Below are 21,468 nucleotides of genomic sequence, written 5' to 3'. Positions count from 1 at the left end.
CTGTGCACTTGCCTCTTGCTGTGTCATCCCAGCAGCGACCCACGCGTTTTCTTGGTTGACCCAACAGTCCAGCCACATCTCCAGTGCTTCTTTGCCTTGTTCTCTGAAGAGGCACTTCAGACACTTTGTTCACTGTTGGTTTTCATTTCTAGCAAAGACTGTCACTGTTACAAACGTGTGCTCAACCCAGTCTTGTTGTTCCTTGAATCGGCAGTGTGCTGCCTCAGTGGAAAGACTGTTGACACAGGCCTGCTGTCCTGAGGACTCAGAGTGGAGGGCTTCAAAGCTTTTACGAACTAATTTTAGCTCACAAGGAAAAAGTTTCGAAAACCTTTTAGCCTGTGTTTTGGAAAATGATAAAATGTAATGCTTGTGGCCAAGATGTTTCTAAACTTTTAATATATTGCTGTGTTTCCTAAAAGGGAATAGGTCACTGTTGCAGAAGAATCGAAAACATTTTATAGTGTTATGTTTATTTCCCTGTCTTCTGATAACCCTGAAGCCAGGATTATTATGATGTGTTGATTGATTATAGCTGTTAAGTCTCTTACTAATCAGTTTCCTCACTTATTCTCAATTCACACACTTGCACCTTTGATTTCTCTTCCATAACAGGGTGATGTGGGTTGTCATTGACTAATGAAGAACAGAATTGGTTTCGGCATGAGACAAACGGTATGCCGACACCGATCCTAAAATGCATTAATCTTTAATAATCCAGATCTGCATGTTTATAAATGATATAACCAGGAATTGTTAATGTTGATATTCTCCCTTCTAAACAGAAAGTGACACAGGAGTTTGTACTTGGCAAATGACATTAAATACATATAGCTGAATGCCAAGAGGGTGACCTTGCTGAAGATTCCAAATACATTACTTCAATTGAATGGTTTTAGGAAAGAAATATGTTTACTTTTGTTATTGGTACGTTAGGTGATACCCTACTGAAGGCCAACTAACACCAACCAACCCGGTTGCTCATTTTTCCTTTCTTTCTTAATTTAACATTCTCTTGTTTCATTCATTAATTCGACAGAGTACTGCAGTCACATATCTAGGAACCGGGGAAATGCACTGAACATTAATGTGAAGGACCTTTTCATCAGGATGTTTAAATTCTATTGGGAAAGACAGGGATTATACAAAATTAGTCCACACTTTATTGTCAGGTATTATTAGAAAAGAAAGGTCATGTTGCTTCTCTAGATAGTGAATAGGAACCGTGTCTTTTGAAATTGATATCTGAACAAGAGAAGAGAAGGAAGGGCAGGAGCAAGTCAGTGACTAAGGAAGTGGTGGCAGGCAAAGAAGAGCCATCACGAAGGGCAGGCCCCACCTCTCCGGAGCCTGCTGTGGGGACACACAGGGAGGCAGGGAGGCTGTGCAAAGTTGGAAGGGGACGGGGCAGAGCTGGTGGCCAGTTACACTAGAGCATCACCAAGGGCCAGGTGATACAGTAGCCCCCCTGCCCACAGTTTTGCTTTCTGAGGTTTCAGTTACCTGTGATCTGAAAATGATAGATGGAAAAATCCCAGAATCGACCAGTTCATGAGCTGAATTGCAGCATTCTGCGCAGCATGGTGAACTCTCTCACTATCTGGCTCCATCCCACTCAGAACCTGAATTATTATTGTATTTAATAGTAGCCCTGAAATGTAAGAGTAGCAAGGCTGGCAATTTGGATATGCCAAAGAGGAGCTGTAAACTACTTCCTTTAAGTGAAAAGGTGAAAGATCTCAACTTCCTACAGAAAGACAAAAAAAAAAAAAAAAATCATACATTGAGGTTGCTAAAGATGTGTGGTAGAAATTAGTCTTCTGTCATGAAATAGTGAAGAAGAAAAGCACTGAGAGCCAGGAAGCACTGAGCCTGTGCAAATATTTCAGCAAGGGATTGCCTAGAACCAGCAGCCCAGACCTTGCCCTTCAAGGAAGGTTTGGACTGAAAAATATTAAAACCACTGGAGAAGCTGCATTGGCTGGTGAAGAAGCTCCTGTTGCATTTCTGGCAAATTGAAGTTGACTGAGTAGAAGGATGCCATCCAAAGCAGGTCTCTGTTGTGATGAACCTGGGCTTTTCTAGGGGATGATGCCCAGTAGAACCTCCATTCACAGAAGTGCCAGGGAGCCACCAGGACGGAAAACATGGAAGTGCAGATTGCCTCTGGTACTACATGGCAGTGAGGCAGGACGGAGAGAAGAACGTGTGCCCTCTCAAAACAAAACTTTTTGAGAGAGAAGGAGAAACCATAGTTCTGTAACTTTATTACTAGATTATACAGTTACAACTGTTCTATTTTCAATTATTATTTTTTTGTCAATTTCTTGCTTTACCCAATTTGTGAATAAAATTGTCATAGATATTGATATGTAAGGAAAAACATAACATATATAGGGGTTTGGTATTACCTGTAGTTTCAGGATCCACTAAGGGTCTTGGAATGGATTCCCCGTGCATAAGGGGGAACTAGTGCACAGGAATTTGTGATTGTAATGGGAAACCTGGCAGATTGAGCAGGCAGGGAATGGCCTGATTCAATCAAGGTTTTAAAGGATCATTCTGGCCACTACGAGCAGTTCACTATAAGGGACAAAGGCAGAAGTAGGCATCCTGGAGGCCAGTGTAGGATCCTTGGGGATGGCAGTTCCTGTATTTTGGACAACAGAGCAAGTGCTTGAAGGGGGAGTCCAGAGTTCGGTTTTGGCTCTGTCATACTTGAGGTTCTTGTTAAACATCTTCAGGGGAATTTTGAACAGGCAATTGGATTTAAGAATCTGCTCCAGGTATTTCTAAGTGGCAGGTAGAAGAAAATTTTTGTTTGTGAAAATGATTATTTCAAAAGTGTACTTGCTGAATATTGTTAAAATTTAAAGCGAAAGAATCAGTGACAAACACATGGGAAGTGTTTCTTGATCGTACCACCCTTGGAATGGTCCCCAGTATCAGAAGATGCAGGTGACCTGGGCTCTGCCATGACTAGGTGCTGGCTCTGCCCATCATGTGCTCCTAAGAGGCATGTCCCTGAGAGCACAGCTGGGTACCTCGATACTAGCTAGTGCCTCCTGAGATCCCTGCTGTTGAAGAGTTTGGTTACCGGTCAGTCTGGTTCCATCCTCTTAAAAACGCACTTACTGAAACACCTGAATTCATGCCATGCTGTGAACGTGATGTCAGAGCGAGTGAAACAGATGCTTATTGGTGCCTTTAAATGTAAATAATGAAGTGTCAGCCGGATCCTTCAGATCCTGGACACGGTGTGCCGAAACCTTGTGTTTTTCTTTTAAAGTTTTCAAAGCGTACACTAGTACTTTAGCTTTTTGTCTCTTTACTTTTTTTTAATATTTATTTTTTAGTTATAGTTGGACACAATACCTTTATTTTATTTATTTTTATGTGGTGCTGAGGATCGAACCCAGGGCCTTGCACATGCTATGTGAATGCTCTACTGCTTAGCCACAACCCCAGCCCCTTTGTCTCTTTACTTTTAAAAGAAGTTTTTTTTTTTACTAAGAGTTTCAAACTTTTAAATCTTATCACAAAAATAAGCTCTCATTTTTCAGCATAAGTACAAAGTGAGGTTTTTAAAGCTTTTAGGAAGTAGTATATTATTTTATGTCAATAAATTGACAGTTTTGTATCTAAACATACAGAAACTATGTTGCCTAGTAATGCTACTGTTTTTATCCCTGGGTCCTTATTTTATATATCCTGTGCTGCTTTGCTCAAATTCCATTTTTTCCCCAAACTGCAAATCCTTTCTTCCCTCCTCTCACATCCGGAAACAGCATAAAGATTCCTGTTGACCCACCACATGCACCACCTTTCGATCTGGAAAATGTGCTCCTTTTCCCTGCAGAGCATACCCGTGAGTCTTAGGATGTATCCTCTGTGAAAGCAAAATGACTCCAAAGGCATGAGCATTGGTGTGTGGCACTTTCATAGCTACCCATGTTTACAGGCCGAGTTGTGGTAAAATGTTGGCATCTAGAATAAGAAATTTGTGACAAGAAAGGATGGTGGCAAGTGAAACTTTTATTAAAGGAAGAAAGTGACTGGGCTTTGAAAAGGCCCGTCTCCATCCGGCAGTACAGAGCAGCGATCAAGTGGAAGAAAGGGAGCAGGCAGGCGCTCAGCTAATCTTTCTCCTGGGGGCCCAGGTGGACAAATTGGCAACCCTGTTCACAGCTTTTTTTCTTCTCCCCTTTGTATCATAAGAACTGCTAATCGGATCCATGCTGCTGCAACTGTGGTTAGTTATTAACAGAATAAAAGCAGATTTCTTCAAAAGAACGGGTGGGGGAAACGACTATACAAAATTGCAAGGTTGTTAGAATCTTAAATGCACAGCAGTCGATTTTTTCCCTTATTCTGAATTATACGATGAATACAAGTCTTTCATCTGTCACTATACCCGTTTCTTCAGAAGGCAGCCAAATATTAAGCTTCTCAAACAACAAAAAAAAAAAAGAATCTTAGAGGAAAAATATTGAGGATGAATAAGAATGGGTAAGAGAAGGGAAAAATTAGGTTTTGTTTTTATTAATTTGTCCTGGTGAGAGAAATACAAACTGCCTGCTCTGTTTGGTTTCCCTCCCTGCCTTTTACCTTACATCAAAGCAGGGATTAACACAGACTCAGCGGGAAGCTGCGCTGCATTTTCTGTCTGGTGCTCTGTGTGAGTCAGGTTCAGAACCCACCATGTTTTACATAGACAAAGGGTGCTACGGATCTAGACTTTCTGGACAAGCAATATCATGTCAAAACACACAGGCGCCCCTCACCACAAGTGGATGTTTCCAAACCCAAAGACCTTTGATTGTGAACCGGAGCTATAAAGCTATGGAAAAGGGTTTCTTTTGATGAGAATGCCAAATGTTTGCTATGGTAGTTCATGCAGGTCGGGGCATCTTTGACATTCACAAGGGGGATCCTTCCCAGATCCTCAAGATTCCCAAAAATAGAAATGGCTTCTGCTTTCAGCCCAGTCACATGTTTGTTCCTGTGACTTATTTGGTCTTCCTGTTTTCACACGTAAAGTTGATAAACTTTCCTTAAAGTTTTGTCTTTTATTTAATGGCTGGTTTTTCTAGAAAGAAAGTTTTTATTACTTTTACTAGAATTACTGGGAGGAAAGAATATGTAAACTGAATAGAGCTGGTGTGCAGAGGGGCCAGCCACATCCAGCCACACTGCATGTGCCTGCCAACAGTGGCCGGACAGCATTGGAAGTGGACCTCAACCTCGCCTTAGCACATGAGGTCCTGGGTTCAGTCACTGGCACTGTAGGAAAAAAGAGAGAAAAGAAAATGAAAGTCAGGCCACATAGTAAAACCAAAAGTCACCCTTGTCCCCATACCTCAGAGTACTTAGCAGACTAAAAATGTTACATTTTAATGCTGAGAATCTACTGTATGTAAATGTGTTCAGACTCTGGTTTACCTTTTTCTTTATTATTATTAGAGCTTTATAGTTATACATTGTAGCTGGGTTCATCCTGACAAATTTATACATGCATGGGATTCATTTCAGTTCATGAACCCCTCTTTTCCCTCTCCCTTTTCCCTCACCCACCCATTCTCCTTCCTCTACCATACTACATTTCCTATTGCTCATCTATTAATTTATATTTGATTGGTTCTTTATGTTATCTTATCCTTGCCTTTATTTTACTCTAGCTGCTGCATATGAGAGAAAACCTTTGAGTTTCTTAGTTTGGCTTTTTTCACTTAGTCCATTTCCATCCATTTACCAGCAAATGCTGTAATATTATTGTTTTTTATGGCTGAATAGAACTCTGTTTTTTACACACACACACACACACACACCCCATGATTTCTTATTTCGTTCATCTATTGACAGGCATCTGGTTGATTCCATAATTTAACTGTATCACAGCCAATTTTAGCTCATTTGGGAAAATACCAAGAAGTGGGATAGCCTGGGTCATGGTAGTTCTATTCCTAATTTTTTGAGGAATCTTCATACTGATTTCTATTGATTTACTAATCTACAGTCCCACCAATAATGTACAAGTGAACCTTTTTCCCCAGCTTTTATTAACTGTTTGTAATCTTGATCATTGTCATTCTGACTGGAGATAAAATCTGAGTGTGGTTTTTTTAAAAAAATATTTATTTTTTAGTTTTCAGTGGACACAACATCTTTATTTTTATGTGGTGCTGAGGATTGAACCCAGCACCCCTCACATGCCAGGCGAGCACGCTACTGCTTGAGCCACATCCCCAGCCCCTGAGTGTGGTTTTGATTTGCATTTTCCTGATTGCTAAAGATTTTGAACATTTTTTCATGTATTTGTTGGCCATTTGTGTTTCTTCTTTTGAGAAATCTCTGTTTAGTTCTTTCACCCACTTATTATTTGGCATTTTTTTTAATTAGCTACACATGATCATACAATGATCTTGACAATTCATACATTTGAATCAAATGGGGTATAATTTCTCATTTTTCTGATTGTACAGGTTGCAGAATCACATTTTTGGTGTTAAATTTTTTTGAGTTCTTTTTATATTCTGCATATTAATCCTGTATTGGAGGAGTAGCTGACCAAGATTTTCTCCCATTCTGTAGACTCTCTCCACACTCTAAATCATTTCCTTTGCTGTGTAGGAGCTTTTTGGTTTGATGCCAACACACTCATTGGTTCTTGGTTTTATTTCTTGTGCTTTGGGGGTCTTGTTAAGGAAGTCTGTGCCAGTATATATATATATATATATATATATATATATATATATATATATATATATATATATATATATATGTGTGTGTGTGTGTGTGTGTGTGTGTGTGTGTGTGTGTATGTATATGTATATATTTTAGAGAGAGAGAATTTTTTTGATATTTATTTTTCAGTTTTCGGTGGACACAACATCTTTATTTGTATGTGGTATTGAGGATCGAACCCATCCAGCACCTATATATGATAGAGTGTTTTAATAGCTTCAGGTCTAATTCCTAAGACTTTGATCCATTTTGATTTGAGTTATGTGTGGGGTGAGAGTTAGGGGTCTAGTTTCATCTTTCTATATAAATAGCTATCCAGTTTTCCCAGCACCATTTGTTAAAAAGACTGTCTTTTCTCCAAGATATATTTTTGGTACCTTTTTAAGTATATCAGATGACTATAGGTAGGTGGATTTGTCTCTGTGTCTTCTATTCCTTTGATTCATGACAATTTTGATGTCAATATCATGCTGTTTTTGTTTCTATATCTCTTAGTATAAATTCAGATCAGATATTGTGGTGCCTCCTTCATTTTTCTTAGCATTGCTAAGAATTGTTTTTTTCTAATTCTTTACAGAATGTCATTGGTATTGTGATGGGGATTGCACTGAATCTGAATATTGCTTTAGGTAGTATGGCCATTTTGACAGTATTGATTGTTACTATCCAAGAACATGGGATATCTTTTCATCTTCTAAGGTCTTCCTCAATTTCTTTCTTCAGTGTTGTATAATTTTCATTGTAGCGCCTGTTTATTTCCTTGGTTAGGTTAATTCCCAAGTGTTTTATTTTATTATTTTTTTGAGGTTATTGTGAATGGGATGGTTTTCCTGATTTTTTTCCTTGACTGAATCAATGTTGGAGTATAGGAAAGCTACTGATTTATGGGTGTTTATCTTATATTCTGCAAAACTCATTTATAAGATCTAGAAGTCTTCTGGTGGAGTTTTTTTGGATCCTCTAGATATAGGATGATGTCATTGGCAAACAGAGATAATTTGACTTAAAAAAAAAAAAAAACCTTTTCTTTTCCTATTTGTATTTCTTTGCTTACTTTTTTTTTTTTTTTTTTTCCTGATAGCTCAGACTAATATTTCAAGGACTGTATTGAATAGGAGTGGTAAGAGTGGACAGCCTTGTCTTGTTCCTGACTTTAGAAGAAATGCTTTTAGTTTTTCTTCATTTAGTATGATGTTTGCTCTGGGTTTGTCGTAAATGGCCTTTAAGATGTTAAGGTTAGTTTCTTCAATCCATAGCTTCTCCAGTGTTGTTAACATGAATGAATGTTGGATTTTATCACAGGCCTTTTGTGCATCTATTGAGATAGACTTTTGTTCTTAACTCTGTTTAAGTGGTGAATTACGTTTATTGATTTGCCTATGTTGAACCAACCCTGCCTCCCTGGAATGATACATACTCGATCATGTTGTTTTATGTTTTTGATGTGCTTTTGAATGTGGTTCGCTAATATTTTATTAAGGATTTTTGTATCTCTGTTCATCAGGTATATCACTCTTCAGTTTTCTTTCCTTGATGCATCTTTATCTGGTTTGGGCATCAGGGTTATGCTGGCTTCCTAATATGTATTTGGGAGTGTTCCCTCCCTTTCAATTCATGGAATAATTTGAGAAAGACTGGTGTTAGTTCTTTTTTAAAAGTCTGTTAAAACTCAGCTGAGAATCACTCTGTCCCTGGGCTTTTCTTTTTTTTGGAAGGCTTCTTATTTTTGTTTCAACTTTATTACTTTATATTGGCCTGTTTAGATTTTCTATATCTTCTGGATTCAATTTGGAAAGGTTATATATTGTCTAGAAATTTGTCAGTGTCTTCTAGATCTTCCAGTTTATTGGAGTAGAAATTTTCAAAATCGGTCTGATGATCCTCTGTATTTTAGACGGGTCTGTAGTGATAGCTCCTTTTTAATCTCTGATCTTGGTGATTTGCACCTTTTCACTTTCTTTTGGCTAGTTTGGCTAATGGGTTTGTCTATCTTATTTAACTTTTCAAAGAACCAACTCTATGTTGCATTTATCCTGTGTATTGTTTTCTTATTCTCAATTTCATTGATTTCTGCTCTAATCTTAATTCTTTCCTGTCTTTTACTGGTTTTAGAGTTGGTTAGTTCTTTTCGTAAGGCCTTGATGAAGCATAAGCTTATTTATTTGGAATCTCTAATTTTTTGAATAGGCACTCAGTGCTATAAATTTTTCTCTTAGCCACTGCTTGTTTGATACGTTTGATACATTTTATCTCTGTTCTCAATTTTTTTTCTAAGAATTTCTTGATTTCTATTCTTAGTTCCTCTTTGATCCATTCTTCATTTAAGATAATATTGTTCAATCTCCATGTGTTTATGTGGTTTATATAATTTTCCTTGCTGTTGGTTTCTTGCTTCATTTCATTAAGATCTATTGGGATACATAGGATTGTATCGTTGTTTTGTTGTTGTTGTTGTTGTTATTGGTCTTTTTTTTTTTTTCATTTGTGAAGATTTGTTTTGTGGCCTACAATCTGTTCTCTTTTGGAAAAAGTTCAGTGTGCAGCTGAGATACAGGTAAATTCAGCTGTTTGGGGGCGGAATATTCTGTAGATGTCCATTAGGTCCATTTGATTTTTAGTGTTGCTTAGGTTGGAGATACTTTATTGTTTTTGTTTTGATGACCTGTCTGTTGGTGATGAGGGTATATTGAAATCACCCAGTATTATTGTGTTGGGGTCTGTGTCAGATTTAATGTCATGGAACATTCTTTTCCATGTAATTTGGGGTATTGACATTTGGCGCATACATGTTTACTATCATTAAATCTTCTCATTGGATTGTTTCCTTTACTAAGATGTAGTAGCCATCCTTTTTTTCTCTTCTGTTTAATTCTTACTTGGAAATATGCTTTGTGAAATATGAGTATAGCTATCCATGCTTGTTTTCTTGGTCCATATGCATGGACTATTTTTTGCCATCCTTTTGCCTTCAACCTATGGATGTCTTTGCCTATGAGTCTCTGTAAACAGCATATAGTTGGATTTAATTTTTTTAAAAAAAATCTTTTGTTATTGGTAGACCTTTATTTTATTCATTTATTTATATGCAGTGCTGAGAATTGAACCCTGCGCCTCATACATGTGAGGCAAGTGTTCTACTACTGAGCCACAACCCCAGCCCCAGATTCTAATTTTTGATCCATTCTGATAATCTGTATCTTTTAACTGGGGAGTTGAGACCGTTAACATTCAGCATTAGTATAGATATATGTTTGGGGTTTCCTTTCATTTTGGTTTTTTGCTCTATTTACTCCTGTCTGGATTCTCATTTAGTAGATTATTTTTCTATTGAACTTCCTTTGCTTGGGAGCTTGTAATGACCTGGACATTGAAGTCCAGAAGTCTGTGTTTGGCCTTGTGCACTCTCATTGCCTTGTCATGTGCCTTATGAGGCCTTTTTAGTTTCTGTGCCTTAAATTCTCTTTTGGAAGGTATCTACTTGGAAGGGCTCTAATGGTTATCCATTACTCAGACTGCTGACTGACTTCCATGAGAGGACATTATATAATTTTAGTATATTTAAGTTAATCAAAGGAAAGGAGATACTGGGGAAATTTCCGGTTTGAATCTGGTAAGCTAGATGAATCATGATGGACTGTCAAAAGTTTCTCTTGTTAATTGGCAGGAAGGAATCACATTTGTAGGACTTCTGGTGGGGCATATTTCTTAGACTGCATCAGATTCACTTTGATTTTACTTGTTAAGTGATAGGCCTTTGTAACTAATCAATCTTGTACTCTTGTCAGAGTTTTATATAAATACACTCAAAGCTCAGACCACAGTAGGGAGAATAGTTAAAGCTTCATCAAGAAGGTGAGCGTGGGTTTCTAATAAAGGCATGTGGGGAACTGTCAAGGTTGGGAAATCAGAAGTTTCTTCTTATTGGCTCAGGTGTACACATGTCAGGTCTTCCTCTTGGAGTACTGAGTTATCTCTATTTTCAGAACAAAATGGACTTTTGAGCCCTGTGACATGGAGGGGATTGTCTCCCCAGACACAGGCTTGGCTTCTTGAATCTGGGAGTGCCATCTTGGAGGGCAGAGGCAGGGGCGGAGTGTTGCTTTCTTATTTTTGCACTATTCTCATTGGAAGTTGGATTAGCTCACAATAAAGATCTGTGTTGACAGCCCATCACAGCCACTCCCCACCCCCCACTCCCCAGGACAGTACTTTCTAGCAAGAGTGAAAATCTGTTTAAAACACATGGGGCACTCAGGCACACACCGACTAAGTACACACCCACACTCTGCAGGCAAGCAGGTAGCTCTAACCACTAAGCTGAAGCCTGAGAAGACTTTCTATTTTCAGTGTTGCTTTGGAGCATATCGGAAGTGGTGTCAGTCAAGAGCGTCCTGATTCTGAGCATAGGAGATTTTATTTTCATTTCTTAAAGCAAATGAAATAGAAGACATGGGACAAAAGAATGCTGTATCAAAATAATTTGTTGACTTTCAAACTTGTGTAAGTAAATGAAAAGCGTAGGATATTTGACAAACTTAATGGATTATCAAGACTCATTTTTCGTTCACATCACGAGACATTATGCAGATATTTAAAGAAAAGCCGAGTGAAATCTTGGCTGCTTGTATTGCAGAGCTGCTGATTTGCTACTGAGGTAGATGAGGCAGTCAGTGATTTCCACAGAGTAGAGTCCTCTGTGCAGCCCACCAGTGCCACTGCCTAACAAAATCAGAATTGCCCTTTATCAGAAATGCTCCTCACCAGTCCTTCATATTTCAAAAATTAAAGGAGTAACTTGAAATGCAGCCCATAGAGAGAATGTATATGGCTCCTACAGTGAGGTTGTCAGGACATGAGAAGTACATCCTCCAGAAGATCACCAGTGAGTCTGTGGCAGGTAGGGAAATGTATTTCTGGCACTAAAATTAAATCAAGTAGTGTCTGTCATACAGACTCCAGATTTGCTTTATTGTCTATGTCAGGGTTCCATCTTAGATAACTAACTGCATCTTAGGTTGGTGGACTTTTTATTTGTAACTGTGTAAAAGGAAGAAATACATTTTCTCTGGCCACTACAACTTTTATAAAAATTGAGTATTTCTAGGTCTACTGGAATTATATGGGAATAGGACACTGTTATTTAAAGGGGTGAACTGTTTGTTTGCTAGAGGCTGTAAGTACTTCTGAGCAAGTGTTCTTGTCATTTTTAATTTTACAGTTGTATGCAGTAGTAATATAGAGAGGAATTAACCCAGGAAAGTTTTAGCCTTAAAAATAGTTAACATGGGAACCTGTTCCTCTCATGCTTATTCTCACCATCCAGTACAGCAGTGATAAAGTGTGACTTATATGATTGCACCTGATAAGTAATTGATTTGCTTGTTTTGATCTGATATAAGAGGTGGAAAAATAAAACTGCAAGTAATCACTTCTCTAAAACTTCACCTATTAGTGGACTTGCCATTTATGTCTTAGGCCTGTGCTTGCAATGAATGCTTAGGAGCCCAGGGCGGCTACACTAGACCTGGCTTGCAGAGGACAGAAACCACTTTCTTTTCTTTTCTTTTCTTTTCTTTCTTTCTTTCTTTCTTTCTTTCTTTCTTTCTTTCTTTCTTTCTGTCTTTCTTTCTCTCTCTCTCTCTCTCTCTCTCTCTCTCTCTCTCTCTCTCTCTCTCATAAGTTTATTTATTGATTGATTGGTTGATTGATTGTTTTATATGGTGCTGAGGATTGAACCCAAGGCCTCCAACGTTCTAGGCAAACACTGTACCTCTGAGCCACTACCCCAGCACAGAAACCACTTTCTTTTATTGACATTTATAGAAGTTTCCTTGTTATGGGGGACTGTGGCAGATTTGTATGTAATTGCTGCTATTATTAAACACTGTTTGCAAGTATTCCTGAATGTTTTTGTACTGATATTATTGTTTAGAACAGGGTCCAGTTAAATATAGCCTGTGGGACAAATTCAGCTCTTCACATATTTTTGTAAATGAAGTTATATTTACACTATTTCATTTATGTGTTGTTTGGCTGCTTTTGAACTGTAGTAGCTGAGTTGAGTAGTTGAGAACTTGCAGAGAACAACAGAGAACTTGCCACCAAAAAGGCTCATATTCTCTATCTGGCAGTTGACAGAAAAGGTTTGTGTACTCCTGATTTAGAATAAGATGAAACGATGTGATTACCAATAACTTTTAAAGGTCTGATTAACTATTAATCTAAATGTACTTCCTGGAATAACCAGCCACATATTCATTTAACTAGAAACACTTATTGAATGTACACTATGTGTTGAGTTCAGGAGACACAGTATGGCAGGGAACAAAATAGGACTCTCTGTCCTCATGGAATTTATACTCTAGTGAAACGAGATAAATAAACACAGAAGTAAATTGAGAACTACAAGGACTGTTAATATCCTGTCCAACAGTAAGATGCATATAGCTCTGTGCTGGTTAGTAGTTGCTGACCAACTGCCCAGCCATGTTGGTCTATGATGTGCTGGGCTATAATATGTTCATGTTCATACACTGTAAGTTACACTTACTGGATGTTGGCTAATTTACCAAAAACATAACATATAGCCAGTTTTCTCCCAGTTCTGTTACATACTAACTTCCAGTGTCTTATGACCCCAAAATTTAGTTTCATGGTTATCTTGATCAAGTTCTTAAAAGCTTATTAAAAAAGCTTAAAAGCTTCTTAAAAGCTATTTTTTAATAAGCAAGATTACCCTTAAGCCTATCTTTACTGTAAAGAAAATACAGGAAGAAAATAATGTACCATTGTCTGGTGGCATTTATCCCAAGAATTCAAGGTTGGTTCAACATTAACAACTCTTAATATTATATACTATAAAAATAAACCTGAGGAGGGAAAATGGTCTTTTTTAACAAAACTCAACACCAAATCATGATTGAAAAAACAAACACTTAAGGAAGTAAGTAGTAATTTAGAGATGCTTTCTCAACAGGGCACAGTATGAGTATCTTTTAGTTATATGGCGAGAGACTTGAGAGACATTTCCACTAAGCACACCAGCGAGACAAGGAAGACCACTATCTCCATTATCACAGAGCAGTGTACTAGACGTTGTAAGCAATGCAGTTAGACAAGAAGACTCAAGTAAAGACATAAAAATGGGTATAGAAGAAATAAAACTCTATTTACAGATGATACAATAATGTGCCTGGAAAAACTTAAGAGAATCAGTCATGAATTAACTCAAGACAGTAAAAGAACTTGGTGCAAAATGTACAGTTAGAAGACATAATGGTGGGGAAATCACATTTACAATAGCAACAAGGAAGATTAAATGTTATTAATATTAATAGAGTGTACAAGGCCTTTTGTATACCCAATAGGGACTCAGGAGGACTTGAAAAAATGAAAGGATTTCCTGAGTTCAAGAGTGATCTCTTCTTCCCAGATTCATTTATAGTTTCATTGCATTCCCAGTAAGAATATCAGGAAGGTATTTTATATCATTAGACAAGTTGACAGTAAAATTCATACAGAGAAACAAACATATTAGGAAACACTGAAAAAGGAAAAGCAGGAAGCACAGGATTATCCTTAGTTAAAACATGGTTTGAACTAATCATGATTAAAAATTCTGTGGTGCTGGCAGACAAATAGACTCACGGACCACTGGAATAGAAGAGCAAGCCCAGAATTAGACCCAATATGCATAAAAATTGAGGGCATGACCATGATGGCATTCCAAGTCACTGTGTGAAATGATGTCGAAATAATTAGGGATCCACTTGCAAAAAAAAGATACATTGGATCTATACCTCATAATGAAACTGTGTATGTACTTGAAGAAAACTAGGAAGAGTTCCTTTTGAACCTCAGTGTAGAGAAGAACTTTCTGACTGTGACTCAAAATCCAAAGGCAATAAAAATTTGGTAAATTTGACTACATTTTTTAAAGTTTCATTTTAAAAGATACCATAAGTAAAATCTCTAGACCACTAAGAAACTGGGAGAAAATATTCATAGCTGACACCATAAACATGAAGAACTTAAAACTGGAATTGTAGACTTAAAACCCATGTAGAACATGGGAGAAAGCCATGAACAAACAATTCACAAGATATAAAAATGACCTCCAAGCATGGAAAAATAGATTCCAAATTAGAGAAGCATAAATTCAAAAATTGCTGACACTGTTTCTCACATGGGACTGGTGAAAAAATTTTTTAGAAGAGTGGCACCTCCTATTAGGAACATTATGGAGATACAGGTTCCTGAAACATTGCTGTGGCAGTGTAAGTTGGTACAGTTTCTGAGGGAAATGGGAAAATGTATGACCTTTTTATCCAGAAACTGCCCTGGAGGAATTAAACCGAAGATATAACTCAAAACTACCCAGATATGTAACCACGTGCACCCAGAGGAGAGTCCTGAGTACACTTTGCAGCCCTCTCACAAAGACTACTCTGGAGTGATTTTTAATAATGAGGAAGATTTTGTGATCTGACAGGAAGAACTTTTCCAGGGCATGCTGTTCACTGAAAAAAGCAAAGCCAAAGATACCTGAGTGTGCAAACTGTTGTGTAAAAAGGAATATAGGAAAGAAAACCATAAACAGTATCAGGCTGGCCATTCACAAAGGGCAGTGGGGAAAAGGCTAGGAGGAAGAGGAAATGGGCATAGGGAAGGGGAAGAGGAGGGAGGGACACTCACACATTTTTTTAAAAACAACTGACTTAAAGCTATAAAAGTGTTTTACATACCCCCAGAGCTACAAAGTAATCACAGACAGTCAGGATGCAGCAGGAACCCTAAATGGAACCCTAACACTGATAACCCTGTGTTGTTCACAGGGATATAGCTTAGTAATCTAAAATGACTATGTGCATATAATAGAATCAAACAAGTAAATTGATCTAGATAATGAGGGTTGGACTTCTCGCTGTTGGAAAAGTATGAGTAAGAAGGCTAAAATGCACTCTTTAGTTTTGAAATGGAATTCAAAGTATTCAAGTAAACTTGTGGTTATACGTGTATATACACACATATCAAAATACAAGTACGAGGGCTGTTGTGGCTCAGTGGCAGAGCCCTTGTTTGGGTTTGATCCTCACCACTGCATATAAATAAATAAATAAATGAATAGATAGATATAGATGCATGTGTATGCATAGGTTAGTTTCCGTGCATGTATTCCTTACCTCTGCTCGCTGCGTTGGCTGGAAGCACGGCACAGGAGTAAAGGTGAGCCAGGCTAGTACCTGACCCTAGTCTCACAATGGCACTCTCCAGGAAAAGGAACCAGGGCTTCTGGAAGTGATTGATATGGGCTGGGGCAGAACAAATAGAAGATGAGCCTGGAGCATCTGGTGTTTCTAAGATGGAAGAAAATGCTCAATGAAGCAAGGGAGGCTTGTCAACAGGACTCAGGAATCAACTGGAAGGAGCTTCTAATGGCCAAAGCCAAAACAGTTGGAGCAACAAAATAATGATAGTCCTGGGTTTGATTTTGTTTATTTGGTTTACCCATAATATAAAATAAATCCATCCATTTATTAGTTTTCTGCTGCTGTGTAAAAGACTATTAAAAGTTAGCAGCTTAAAACAGCACTCAGTTCCTAGGGTCAGGAGTCCAGGCACAGCTTCATAACTCTGTCTTCTGCTCAGGATCTCACGGGGCTATACTCAAAGTCTTCTCATGGTCAGTGTTCTAATCTGGACACTCAACTGGGGAAGAATCTGCTTCAATTTCTTTCAGATTGTAGCAGTAGTCACTTCCTTGTGGTTGTAGGAGTGTATTAGCTTTCCATTACTGTAACAAATACCTGAGATAAATCACCTGAGTAAAAGGTTTATTTTGACTCACAGCTTTCGGTCTTCAGTCTGTGATAGTTGGTCCCTTGCTTTGGGCCCATGGTAAGGCAACCCAGTGTGGTGGTAGCATGTGGTAGAACAAGCTGCTCACCTCATGGCAACTGGGAAGCAAAAAAAAAAAGAAAGAACGAACTAGGGACTGATGTCTCACAGACCCCTTCATAGGCATATCCCCAATGACCACGACTTCCCACTATGCCCTGCCTCCTACAGGTACCCCACCTCCCAACAGGGCCAAGCTGGGAGCCAGGACTTCACCACGTGGGCCTTTCTTTGGAGGACATGCCACATCCAAACTATAGCAAGGAGTGAGGCCCCTATTGTGTGGAACTCCTGTCCTCGCCTGGTGACTCAGCTCACATCTTAGAAGCTTACTTTCTAGAAGGTCTAAGCCCTTTGATGAAGTCAGGCCCAGCCTGTCAGCTGATCAGAAGCCTCAGTTACCTCTGCAGAATCCCCTCACTTCTTCATGAAGCTGTTCGTAAGGCATCATTATTCCAGGAGTGGCAGTCCATCCTTTGCCATGTTTTTTGGTTAGAAGCCAAGTCAGGTTCTGCCCTCAGTGAAAAGAGGGGAGTTACACAAGTGTGACTCATTGGAAGTCCCCCCTCCCGGGACGTATCTGCCACCATGAGTTCACTTGGATATACATAAATGGTCTAGTAAATAAATGGGGACACAGTTATTCTGTTCCTCAGAATAGAATTCCAATTAATGAATGTAGAAGGAAAAAGGGAAACAGAATTACTAGGAGCACACACCTCCGTAGTAAATGCCTAAACAAGAGTTTTTTCAGTTGTGAATATTGGCTTGTAAAAGTTTGAGGAGATGCAGGATTTGCATAGTCTCACATTTCTCCCCTAACATTTATCACCTGCAAAGAAGAAACAAGGAACTTTAAAGTAGATTTCAGCCTAACCCAGTAGTCAAGGTCCACATCACCAGAAGTGGGCCAGCCAGCATCTGTGACCTCCTTAGAACCAGCTAAAGAGTGTGGTGTTTTTGTTGAACATGTCCCAAAATGTATTTCAGTGATGAAAATAGATCAGCCCAAGCCAGATTGGGTAGCGTTCTACAAAGTAACTCAGGGGTACTCTTCAAAAGTTGCCAGGTCATAGAATATAAGAAAAGATAGGAGGACTTTTATAGGCTAGAGGACATGGGAGAAATAACTAAATGCAGGGCACAATGATCCCAGAAGAAAGGATGTTTGCTGGAAAAGTCAACAAACTCCAAATAAATTCTGTAGATAAACTTCCCATCTTGATAAACGTATCATGGTTATATAAGATATTTCCATTAGGGGGCGGTGGGCTGTTGGACTGTTGGATAATCTTCACAATTTTTCCTAAATCTAAAATTAATAAAAAAATAAATGGACTTGTTCATTTGTTTTTTAAATCAACATAGATTTAGGATGAGCATTATAACTCAGCAAAAGTAGAAATTCAGGTAACTTATTGATGCTTCCTTTACTTGTCACATGAAGATTTTGCACAGTGATGCATACATGGTCATTGGGAAGTAAAGTCAGGTGTGAGATGGTGGGATTTTCTAGTTCACAGTAATTCTTCTGGCAGTATTTTACTTCATCATGTCATCATCATCACAGACAAGGGGAGTTCAGGGTACATGTTAAAAGAAACTCAGTTTGAATGTTTAAGAACCGCATAAAGTTGGTTTGCTCACTTTACATGGCCATATTCTCTCTTAAAATCAACTACCAAACTTTCTTTGAAAGGTTGAATTTGTCACTGACCTGCCATACAGAAATCCATTGTTCAGAAGGTGTTTACTTGATTCGGCTGGTTTGAAGGGATCTGAATTCTCTGCTTTGTATGAACCATGGACATGAGTGAGTCTCCTATATCACCTTTCACAGCCCCATTTTCTGAGTTAGCGCCTGCTGTATAACACTCTTGGAGGATGAATTATCTCCTAGTAACTGTAGTTACCTCGTAATTAAGGAACTATGAGAAAAGAGAGATCAAAGAAAATGAGGAATTTTAAATGGCCTGGAAATATTTATCCTTAACACCCAAAGGTTCGTGTTTATTTTTCAACAGGATGGATTTAATACATGGTTTTTCTCCATGTTCTGAAGGGAATCACTCTCAGAATTGCACCAAACAACCGTGAGTGGTGCTTGGCTGAGGCAGTATTTTATGAGTCGTGAGATGGGCTTCTTACAGCCTTTTTTATTTTTCACTTGATATATTGTATGGAAGGAGCAGCGCCTCGGGCAGGCACAACATAAGCCTGGTGCCCTGTGTTAACACAGAATTACTGTTTGTTTTTACTGTCCTGAGTCTATGAATCCAGCCTGTCATGCAGAAGTGATCGTTATAATGTAAGCACTTAACTGTCCTGCCTTAGCTGATTCCCTAGGGAAACTTAAAAAGTCCGTGTTTGGTTGCAGAGTGCTTTAAATTTCTAAGTGGACTGTAGATTGTGACTGCAGGGAATTTCATAGGAACGGTTTGACCCTGCTGTGGACACAGCAGCTTTTGTAGATCTGTAGCCAGTAACTTGCTCTTGAAATTTGTTTTGGTCCAGAATTTAGTTTTTACTTTATATGTAGTTAGTTGGTATTAATACTTTTTACTACAAAGTCTAAGACAAACCAATGTCAAGTAGATTCTGTGCCATTTGTCAGGACTTTCAGCTGCTAGTGAGGGGACTCATGGAAGAGCTCATGTCTCACGGCACCTGTTTCTCTGTGTCTGTCAACTCGGGTGTTTGGCTTTGGCTTCATCTGAGAACGAGCGCAGCGTGGAACACCCAGGACCACTCAGGAGTACAGCCTTAAGGCTTATGTCCACCTCTGAAAGTGAGATGCCTAACCCAACATAAAATTTGAGAATTGTTTTACAGTGATACTTTTAACAGCTATTTATACCTATTATCAAAACTGAAAATTATCTTCCTGCCTCTCTGGCTGTCAGATAACAACTGTTATTAGAGTGAGACATGAGTGGCAGTCCCCAGAGACTCCAGGCCTGAGACACCATGCTGTAAAAATGGAAGACACATCACTTGTTCATCACAAATCCCCAGGCCTGCGCCATGGCCTCCGCTGGGGAGAATCAGAGGTGGTCTTCAGGCATTGCCTCCTCTGCACAGTTGTGATTCTTTTTAGCAGTGTATATAACTATGGAAGAGTAGGACATAGAGGAGCAAAGCAGTCAGGTTGAGCTGGCCCTGTCACATGACTATTCCAGAAGGTGTGCAGAGAGAGATGTTTGTACGTGCTTCTCGCTCCCACCTGTGGTAGCAAGGGGAGAGAGCAGAGCATGCCCTGCGGGTTGTGCTGAATTCAACATTCTTTTTAATCCTAGTATTTTAGTATTAGAAATGCATCTAACCCTCTGAGCCAGAAAGAGAACTGAGGGGACCCCCTGCCTTGTGGTGCCTGCGTTTCTGCATCCTGTCTCCCACCTTGTGATGTACTGTCCCTCTTTTATCAGTGGAATAAGTACATTTTCCTTTGTCAGTAAAAAAGTGTGTTTTTCTCTAGTTCACATTCAGAGATTCGTTATGCTAAGGGAGGGACTAAAGGAGTGAAAGACAGGATTCCCGTCCCAGGGAGCCCACGTTGATATAGGAAAAAGCCAAACTCATTGAAAGTTACATAGTTGCTGTTACTGTTTAAGCAATAAAGATCAAAGGAGATGCATAATAATATTCCTTTTTTTAGTAATAACATATTCCATTGTGTAGTACCATTTTTTATGTTTCTTAATGGAGGTCTTCTGAGTTTGACTCTCAGGTTGATTACAAAACTTTTTAGGAATCTGTTACTACTGTTACTATGACTGCATTAGTTGGATATTACCAATGAGTAATTGTTGGCCATTCTACACACCTGCTTACCTGTTTGACTTCACTGTTTTGAATTTTATTGAATGTGTAGGGAGTGTATGTCCAGCTACTTCAACTACAGGTTGATTGATCCATGAGTTTGGGGGCTTATTCAGTAACAAACTGAACTTTTAGCAGGTCTTTTTGGTGAGAACTTTATCATGTTTCCTCTTCATTTTTCAGGAAACAAACGAAATATTACATTCTTTTCAGCTGTGTCTTTTTCTATGTGAGCCGTGCCTTTTGTGACCATAAGAAGTATATGTATCTGGGGCTGGGATGTGGCTCAGGCGGTGGCGCGCTCGCCTGGCATGCGTGCGGCCTAGGTTTGATCCTCAGCACCACATACAAATAAAGATGTTGTGTCCGCCAAAGGCTAAGAAATAAATATTAAAATTCTCTCTCTCTTTCTCTCTTTAAAAAAAAAAAAAAAAAAGAGTGGCCACCTTAAAAAAAAAAGAGAGAAAGAAATATATGTATCTGTGTCTTGTTTTGGGGGGTTTCTTTGTGTGTGTGGTGTTTTTTGTTTTTTTGGCACAATTGCAGTATTAACGCAAATGGTCCCCCCATCCCCACTTTCCCTCTTGTGTTTTACAGGCAGTCAGATGCCTCCTCAGCCACCTGGGAGCCAGTCAGAATCTAGTTCCCATCCTGCCTTGAGCCAGTCACCAATGCCGCAGGAAAGAGGTGAGTCTTCAGTTCACATCCTGTGCACTGGTCATGCTTTGAGTATAGAAGGCTCATATGAGTTTTCTCACCCATTTGTCTTCTTACAGATAATTTTTTAAAAGGATGCTTATCAGATAAATAGAACTCTATAAGTAACAACAAATTTGGGGAGAAGGGATTCTTTCTTGCAGATTGGATTACATGTTACCAAAGTGTAATTCAAGGCCCAAAGAATCAGTGTATCCACAAAACACCATGAAGTGTAGTCTGTGTTTGATTGTAGTCTGCTTAGTCCAGCTGGGTGCAGAAAACTATGAGTGGCTCAATGTGGATGATGTC

The 21,468-nt window shown here is 38.8% G+C and overlaps 1 protein-coding gene across 3 annotated transcripts in view; it reads left to right on the top strand.

Moving 5' to 3' along the window:
* Arid1b (AT-rich interaction domain 1B) overlaps positions 1 to 21,468 on the top strand; it is a 402,089-nt gene that overhangs the window by 292,110 nt on the left and 88,511 nt on the right. For all 3 annotated transcript variants that reach the window (XM_076858093.2, XM_076858094.2, XM_076858092.2), the window contains exon 6: positions 21,058 to 21,147. In XM_076858093.2, the coding sequence (XP_076714208.2) occupies positions 21,058 to 21,147 (90 nt within the window). The remainder of the gene's footprint in view (positions 1 to 21,057; positions 21,148 to 21,468) is intronic.

Source organism: Callospermophilus lateralis, chromosome 6 (assembly GCF_048772815.1).
Source record: "Callospermophilus lateralis isolate mCalLat2 chromosome 6, mCalLat2.hap1, whole genome shotgun sequence".
NCBI lineage: Eukaryota > Metazoa > Chordata > Mammalia > Rodentia > Sciuridae > Callospermophilus > Callospermophilus lateralis.
The sequence above is the reverse complement of the archived record's forward strand: the minus strand, read 5'-3'. Positions and strand labels throughout refer to the sequence as shown.